This window comes from Corvus brachyrhynchos, unplaced genomic scaffold (assembly GCF_000691975.1).
Source record: "Corvus brachyrhynchos isolate BGI_N302 unplaced genomic scaffold, ASM69197v1 scaffold302, whole genome shotgun sequence".
NCBI classification, from domain to species: Eukaryota; Metazoa; Chordata; class Aves; order Passeriformes; family Corvidae; genus Corvus; species Corvus brachyrhynchos.
In genome coordinates this window covers 883685-893141 of record NW_008237244.1, presented here as the reverse complement: position 1 = coordinate 893141, position 9457 = coordinate 883685, and the positions used below count along the sequence as shown (strand labels likewise).

General features: G+C 38.0%; 1 protein-coding gene across 22 annotated transcripts in view; it reads left to right on the top strand.

Annotated features, from left to right (window-relative positions):
• The window catches only part of RIMS2 (regulating synaptic membrane exocytosis 2), a 393792-nt gene that overhangs the window by 312528 nt on the left and 71807 nt on the right, over positions 1–9457 (top strand). For 19 of the 22 annotated variants that reach the window (XM_017730312.1, XM_017730311.1, XM_017730310.1 and 16 more), the window contains one exon: positions 8118–8290. The exons of the other annotated variants lie outside the window; for them this stretch is intronic. In XM_017730312.1, the coding sequence (XP_017585801.1) occupies positions 8118–8290 (173 nt within the window). The remainder of the gene's footprint in view (positions 1–8117; positions 8291–9457) is intronic. 22 annotated transcript variants of the gene reach the window in all.

The window sequence follows — 9457 nt, the reverse complement described above, 5'->3', positions numbered from 1 at the left end:
GCTTATAACTTGTTACAAGGCATTGGCTCTTGTAACAAGATGAAGTCCATCCACAGGACACATGGAATTTTCTATTCCTTCCAGTTTATATAGTCAATTATAGCTGTTTCACCCTAGCCATGTGCTGTACCTGGGTCTCTCTTTTGCCTCAATTAATCTGTCAGAATCAACTTTCTTATTCCAGCTGTGAAAACTCCTCTTAAACATCTCAATTACCTTGCTAAATAATAGAGTAGTTACCTTCACTTTTAAAGATGATGTCTGGTTATCTAGTGGATAAGGCATACCACCAAAGGACTCTGTGGTGTAGCTGTGGTGTCCCAGAGTCCTGTTTCAATTATATTATGATTTGATGTAGAAGCTCTCTCTATGTGTAATGATTTTAAGGTAGCTTTTGATGAGATATTAGGAGACACCTGCTTGGCCAACATAAACCCTGTGGTTTCACTCCAATGTCTAACACATCTTGGATTGCCTCTTAAGAATTTTTTGTGGTGATGCTTATAATGATTCTTCTCTTGATTTATTTGTATTTTACTTTATCTTAAACAACATTTTTTCATCCACTGTGTTTTTCGTATGAGAGATGGGATTTTAAACAATGTATTTGTGATTTTGAACGGTCTGGAATAATGTGGTAACTTTATGTATTTCAGAAGAAAGTTTGCAGTGCTCTCTCCTTTCAAAATTTTTAAAATTTGGTCCTGATGTAAAGTAAGATTAAATAATAACATTTAGTTCCCTAGACTAGATGAAACTTTGTGAATTAATTCTGCATCAATAACAGCTTGATTTCAGAATAGATATTAGTGCAGTTGAAATTAGAGGTTGCCTCGATATTCCAAAAGTCGTATTGTATTAAAAAACCCGTCAGAGCAAAAAGCTACTTAGTGTTTGAAAATTACTGCAGGAACATATTTTTTGTAGGAAGACAAACTTGTTGTCAAGCTAGTTTTCAAGCTCACTTAAAGACACAAATACTTAAGAACTGCCTTACTGCTTCCTACTTTACCAAATATTTACAGGGTCTGTAAGTTCTCTTGAAGTAATGCCAGAATATTTTCTAGTGCCCTCCTGTATTTATATAATATTGTGCACTTTGGGAGTTCTTAAAAAAATTACACCATATGCCAACATATGTGAAGCCAATGATTTTTTGCCTTTTGATTTGCCTTGCGTCTGGACTACTTCCCTCTGGATTTCCAGTTGTCCTTAGGCACTGATACATTGGTGACTTCTGTATTACTTCTGCCCTTGGAGTTTTAACTTCAACTCCTGGATCACCCTGACCCATAGGATGACAGAGTAATTTGGGTTGGAGAGGACCTCAAGAGCTGTCTGGTCAAACCCCTAGCAGGAGTCCAAAGCCAGGTCAGCATGAGATTAATACAGGTTCCTCAGGGCTTTAGCTGGTCAGGTCTTGAACACATTCAAGGATGAAAACTGCACAACTTCTCTGGGCAACTTGATCCATTACTTCACTGTACCTATGGTAAAAATGTGCCTACTTATACCAGTCAGAGCTGCTGTGAATTGCATTCTCCCCTGTATGACCTCATAAACTGCTGTTAGGTACTCCCATAGCCATCACTTCTCCAGGCAGAACAATCCCAGCTCCCCCAGCCATCTTGGTGGCCTTCCAATAAACTTAATTTAGTTTATTGAGGTCAGTGTTTCGCTTTGGGTCTCAAAACTGCTTACAGGGGAATAATCCCTTCTCTTGTTCTACTTGTGTTCAAGACAATATAACCAAAGCTGCCCTTCTTTCCTGCCAAGGCCCACTGCTGACTCACTTGATCTTCTTCATTGTTGTTTTCCTTCCCTAATTTAGCAGTAGGATGCTATTTGCAACATGGCTTAGTCCCATAGTGAAATCAGGTTTTAGGAGCTCCTTTGTAAGCCTGCATATGTGAGTGTTGGTTAATGAAATTGATAAATAGATGGCACCACACCACAAAGGGAAGGGATGTGAGAACTTTTGAAGTAAGTTTTTTTCACATGTTCAATAGAAATATGAATGTTCCTTTTTACTGATGTTTTAATTTGTGGTCTAAATTTATTGGAAAATTGGGTGGTTTAGAAGGTGGGTTTTGCAAATCAAGTTACAGTCAGTTCTTTTTATTCAAGGTAGAAGTGGATTGGAATGTTTTGAATATTGAGGAAAAAAATTATTGGATAAGGAATGGGAGTGAGGGATGAATGTACAGAGAACCACTGTACATCCAGCTAGATTTACTGGTCCAGTCACTGTGCTGCTCAGAAGTAACAACACCATGTCTAGCTCTCTCCTTTATGTTAGTGCAAGGCAAGAATGTCAGTAGAGGTGCACAGGGCCAGGCTCAGGAGATCAAAGGTGCTGAATACGAAGCAAGAACTGGCTAAAGGGAGAACAGTCGGAACAATGCCCATGTGACTCATCAGAAGCAAAATATAGGGTTAAAAAAGCAGGATCCAAGAATTAGAAATAAAAAGGAGGAAGATAGGATAGGATCCAGGACTACAAAGCAGAAGACACCATCAGCAGCCAAGAATGAGTCTAAGGTAGACTGGCTGAAGCTCCATATTGAGAAGATCAAGGCAACTGTGGATCTCATTGTATACCTAATACAAGAGCAGGGCAAGAATTAATCTCCTGAGGGACAGCTGTGTGCCATGTGATAGCTAAAGCAGAACTGGCAAAGGCAGACCTGTATCTCAATTGCCTTGATGGATCTTGACAGGAATGACAAACATAAACAGATTACTGAGCTGGCTAAGTATAAATTACATGAAAGGGCAGATTAATCATAGCCTTCATCTTGAGTTTCTGTGTATGCAAGCTGCAGATAAACATGTATTTTATGTACTCATTTGTATGTGTTATTTTGTAAAAATGTCTGCATTTTTTGCTTTATATAAATCTAATGTTATTGTTGTAATTATTAGTAAGTATTTGGCTCTATTTTTAATGGCAGGCTTCATTAGGCAGCCATTAACAAAAGTTTTAGAAAGAATCAAACAATCCAGTAACATTCATTCAAAGGATATGTGGTAACTAAAATTTTCAATGCCTTTAGAATTGTGAATTCACACTGGAAGCTATAGAACATTTCAAATTGCTCTGGCTGCCTGAGAGCTTTTGTTAGTGAGTCAAAGAACTATTGAAATAGTCCAGAATGGTTCTTTAATCTTCTGGTAGTAGCACAATGGAAAATTGTCTGAAACATCTTCCCAACATTTTGATCACTAAAAACATTGACCAGATTTGTATGTCCCTACATAAATGCTAGCAAATAAAACCTGATGAGTAGACTATAAAAAAAGAAAAGATAATAAAATAGAAAGACAGTTAGAAATCACTGACAATGTCAATTGCCTGGACAACTGCATGACTGTATAGTCCGAGATGGAAGACTGGTAACATTAGAGGAAAGCAACATGAAACACTTTAAAACTCCCTTTGAACTAGAAGTTCCAAACCAGTTTCGTTGTGGAAATAAGAGCATTAGTGTCAGACAAGTTCCAGCTCCATGTGGCCTGTCAGCCATTTGCTGGTAGTTCACAAAGAGGTCAAAACGTTTGCAGAGGTTGTTGTATTAGGAAGCAGAGCAGGTATTTGTTTTTCAGCTTTAATAGTCATGAATTCATCACTAAAGGACGGTAATTTCTTGAAGTTAAAAGGCATAGGCACTATGCTGTCACCTGACTGTCCTTTTGTTAGGCTCTCCAGCTGATTATTCTCCTAACACAGGTAAAAATGCTTTTAGAAACTTTGGAATACTTATTTGATAGAATCTGTAATAATGAAGTTTTTCTCGTTCTTCAACACTGAAAATTAGGACAAAACCATCTTACTATTAAAATTACAAAAGCAACTTTTAATCAATCCCTCTGCTTTCAGCAGACTTCCTATTTTTGAAACAGCTTGAAGAGGTTGGGTTGGCTGCTTAATGGGTCATAGTGTCCAGAATGTTGCCTTTATTATATGAGTCTTTATTGGGGTGGAAATGAAAATTTAACCATATTCCAACAAAAGAGGCCTGTATTTCAAGCGTGGGGAAAGCCAGGAGATAATTTTCCTACTGTTGTGGCTGGTATTTAAAAAAGAAAAAAAAAAAGAATCTGAAATAAACTTTTAAATTAACCTTCATAGTGGGCAGGTACATTTCACCATACCCTGGACCACCCAATTGTCCAACCCAGGGGAGGTATGAGGCTCATTACTGTCCCTGTAGCCATGTGTTCTGCTGAGGGATAGTGGAGCACACAGGGTAGTTGCTGAAGCCAATGATCCAAATCAGTGGCCATACTGATCCAGCCACAGTGGGCTGCAGTTCCTTGGCAATGTGCATTCAGATGGTGCAAATCCTACAGCACAGTACCTAGGGACAGCACTGGAGAGGGATGGGAAATGGTATCTGTTTTTCAGATATAATAGGGGGATTGCACTTGGTTAAAAATTACTTTTTCAGTCCAATAGTTGATCTAGAATTGAAAGTGAATGACCTTTAGAAAATAAGAAAGTGAAATTTGGAGGAAGAAAGCAAGGAAGTATGTGAAGTATATGAAGATGTGATGCCTTGGGGCAACTTTAACCACACAAAAACTAAAAAAGTGATAGCACAAAACTGAAAAAATGGTTGCATTTTATGGTTGGAGTATATGACATGAAAGAACCGAATACTTTTTAACAAATCAATATTTGCACAATGGAAGTACCATTTTTCTCTGGAGGCAGTCAGCAAAGGAGCACTTCAAAAGCTGCCTTATATAGAACTGCAATTTAAGAAATAAATGTAAAACTAAAGTGCCAGCATGGCTTCTGTCAGACAAGCAGTATGGTTCCTTTGGTCTTTTGTGCTGGAGTTACGGAAACACTGACACGCAGTAAATACACTACTGTAAGCCATTTCCTAAACAAAATCAAGTCAGATATAAGGTTCAAAGTAGACCTCAGCAGCAGAATAAAGACTGATTAGGAGCAGTTAATGAGTGAATATGAGGTATCTGAACTTCATCCAGCAAGAAAGACAATTTAATTTCATTTACTTGATGTTACCTTGCTAGACATCTAGCAGATGCTGAGATGGTAACTCAGACAAGGTCTTAATAAAACCTTTTAAAAATATTGTATATTAAGACATTCAGATTTAATGAAAGGATCAATTAACTTACCCAATTTTAATCTTAAAACATCCTGAAGCTGTAACAGTCAAATAATATTTCAGTGACATCTGGTCCAACAAAAAGCATTTGATGGGAAATACCTTTATGTACAACTGAGAAAAAAAGAGACAAGGTAATGATTTTATGATCTTTTTTCACATTATATTCCTAAAATTATTTACTTTTAAGTTGCTTTTCTTGCCAAAACAATTCTCAGTCTTCACAATATACCACTAGATTATTACTTGCATTGGCTAAAAACCGCCCCTAAACCAACACAATAAGGTTTTTTTATTTGTGGAAATGTCTGATTTGATATATACGGCACATTGCTATGCAGTAGTTTAAGAACTGACATTCTCTAGGTGTGGAAATGGAACAGAAAAAATCAAAACCACGTGTTTTCGAAACTTTGTGTGCTGCAGAATGACTCTTCAGAATAACTTTGTGCAATGCTGATACTGTTTGCCACTTTATGTTTAATTCAGAAGGGCTCATTTCCATGGACTGCTGGGCAAGCTCAGTGTAGGATCTGCAGGCTGAGGGCTGTTATTCTATGAATCACCACACCTAATTATCTATGCCCTGATTGCAATATGGTTAACAATTCAATCAATGATTTCCATGTGACACTAGGGTCCATCTTTCTGCCCCGGAGCAGAGCCACATCAGCTCTGCCATGCCAGCGGTGTTCCTGGCCTGGGGGCAGCGCCGCTGGCAGCAGGACCCATGTTCACACAGGCATCCAAGTCTTGACTTTCCCTTAGGTTGGTGGGAGCCAGTGGCAGTGTAGCCATGGCAGCACAGGGTTTGGCACAGCAGTGACATCTGCCTGGGGACTCAGATGGTGCTGAAGGCCTGAGCATAGCTCTGCGTTGCATTTTCCATAGCTTGTGATGGTAGCCCAGTACACCAGTCTGTACTGTCCAGTCTTGGTAGCTTTAGGCTATATCAACAGAAACCACATTCATAACTTTTTCTTAAATGAGGAATTATCCTAGGGAAGGTCGGGGGGAATAGGGCTCAATATATACACATTTCTCTAAGGATAATTATTTTTTATTTCTCTAAAGGGCTAAGTAGTTGCTCTTTTGAATGGAGTTGCTGAAAAAGAACACTCCTTTTATTCTGGCATAATGTTCCATTATCTCTGATGATCAGGACAGTTTAATAATTGCTTTTACGTTCCCAAATGAGTTTATAAGTCATAATATGCACTGTCTTCTTCATCAAGAAAAAAAAACCCATCAATGGCATCAATAAAACCAGTCAGTAAATACTAAAACTTGTGAACATTATAATCATGGAGATACTCTCTGAGTTTATGGGTGGCTAAGTTCTCTTTAAAGGCTGGGAGGGACTTGAGTGGTTGTTGACGAACACAAATATGGTAAATTAGTACAGATCAGGAAGAATGATAAAGATTGCTGTACATTGTGCAACCATTTTTGTAAGTGTGTAGTTATGGCTGTGCTTGGTCATTCTCTGCAGCAGATGTACAGTCTAACTTTCATGAGCATTTTTTCTTGTCTTTATTTAATTTCCCTGTCTTAAAATGAGCAAAATAGCTTACTATTTCTAAGTGTAAAAGCAGTTTCTGAGGAAGAGCACTGAAATGTTATTCTGAAATCCTATTTAGATACTGCACAGTCTTTCAGAACATTTCCCAGTGTAACATTCTTGAAAGAGAATAGAAACAAACAATCTGTGTAGTTCATGAAAGACAGTTCTTCTAAAATAAAAAAGAGACAAATTTAATTGCTAAACCTGGATACCTTTCTCTTCTGCAGTACTACACAGGTCTGCCATTTCACACGAATTATTTTTTCCATGTGGCTGAGTACAATGTTCCTACCCCCAAGAGTTCAACAAAGCACTGATGTGTTAGGTAGATTATTTTTTCCCATTGTTTTCTTTCAGTCCTGTCTGTGCTGCTCTTCTTATCTTTTGTACTGTATTATTTTCAGACAATCACCTGGTGATCATTGACAATTCATCTTGCAGTACTATATTCCTGAAAAGATTACCAGTAGCAGCCCATCAGATTTCTGTATACACATGAATGCCTGTACATGAAGAGAAGGAAAAATACCTTTCTGCTATTTATTATATTTGTATACAGTGCCATGCAGAGTGCGTAGATTTAAGATTAATTTAGAGTTAATGTGTAACAAAAACAAATAGCCATCATATTTTGTTCAGATCTAAGCTGAATACTGCTGCATGATACTCTCTATGTTGTATGGGCTTACTGCTGATCACCAGTCACCTGCCAGTTCCATGTTTGATATGTACTGTTAACAAGCTCAAATACCTTTGTAGTCTTTTAGTTTCTAAGGCACGCGTATTTTTTCCCTACAAATTACCTCTAGTCCAGTCCAATTCTTTCGGACTTTCCAGCCCAGCAGTTCAGCAAGATGCGGGTTTGTTTGCACAGCTGCATCATTGCGTTGTCTTTTGATTTGATAATCTCATCTGTCTATTTACTTGGGGGAAAAAAAATAACATTTGTCAGTTAGAAGTTCTTGTAAACAGGCTAGGCCCCAAAAGAGACATGTACTTTACAGATAGCATGCAGCACATTCTGTCTCCTGTTTAATCTTTCATGAGCTCAGTAATCACAGGCAAGTCACTAATCTCTATGCTTTCCTTTCTGCACTGGTGAAACAGTTGTGGTAAGAATATTCTGTGAGGGTTTAGATGTCTTTTCTAAGATTTGTGAAACTTTTTTACATGCTGGAAATTTTGTACAAGTTGAAACTGAGGAGCTAACTTGACTGACATAGCAAAGCAGAGTAAAATTAGTAGAAATTAGACATAACTTCTGTTCTGTATCAGTGAAAAACTTTATTATAAAAGTTCAGGCAGTGTGGTGACAAAGGCAGTTTAGATAGCACCAGGGACCAGGTCCGTAGCTGATGCATGGTAGCGTGTCACGACAACACCGTGTCTTTGTCCCTTTCCTCTTGCAGTATCGGTCAGGGCGGGATCCTCACCGAGGCTCAGACAATGTTTCCAATAAGTCTTCGGACAGCGATGTCAGCGATGTCTCGGCCGTGTCACGGACGAGCAGCGCTTCCCGGCTCAGCAGCACGAGCTACATGTCCGTCCAGTCAGAGCGTCCAAGGGGAAACATGAAAATAAGGTGAGCATGATGAGCTAGAGTGTCAGCTATAGCTGTCTCATTTTTGTAATGGAACACTTATTGATACTTGTATTTGACATTAGCATTTTGCCTAGAATGACATTTGCAGGGATTTTGCAAAATACTGGCTTAAATGTCTTTTTCATCTCATGTTTTTTCAAGTCTTCATGGTATTTGTTTTTAGTCGAGTTTTGTTGTCTAGGATTATCTAACATACACTAAAATAACAAACATATGCTGTCAGCAAGCATTAGACACACTTTCTGAAAACCATTTTGTAAAATATACTTAATATGGTTGAAAAGACAGTTTAACTTGAAAATTTTTGCCAGCAGAGGCATATTATTTTCCTTTTAAATAGAATGCTGAACTTTTATAGATGTATTATTTAATACTTACACAGACCAACTCAATTTATTTAATACACTAGTCCAATTTAACTGTAGGTATACAATCACTGAACTGCTCTTCAATAAGATGTACACTGTGTATCTGTGACCAAAACACAGCCTTTTCTTTGCCTACACTCTGTGTGCTCTCAGAGGAGCTTTGGCTTTCATTTGGTGCACAAATGAAAGATAATTTTTCTGGAAGGTGTAACTTGCCTCCGTCACCTATATTAATTCTCAGAAAATTGTCCTCTTGAAAGATAGCATTTGCAAAAAATTGTTTAAGTATCTGCTTATATGAGCATTGTTAGGACCACATTGTGTCTGTCATACAGTTCTTTCTAAATGTGAGGTATTGCCATGCAAGTTTTATTTGAAGAGGGACTTACAGACTGTCCTCATAATATATTCCAAGGCTCTCTAGTGTAGGCTGGACCCCTAGCCAGCATGACTTACCTTATGTTTGCTTTTATCCTTTAGTTTTTATTTAATTTCTTTTGCATTTCCTTTCTTCATGCATGCTCTTCTCCATGATCTTCACTTTAATTTATTTTCTTTTTTCTTTTTGCATGCCTTTTTCAATTTCTGTTGACTTCAGAAGGACAAGGGATATAGAGGGGAAAAAAGAGGGAGGGCTGGAAGGGGATGAACAAGATGAAGTATTTCCTGAGGAGGAAGAAAAAGAGGAGGAGGAAAAAGCAAAAGAGCAAGAAATTAATGAAAAAGGGGAAGGGCAAGAGGCGACAGAGAACTGTGATAAGGAGGAGATCAAAGAATC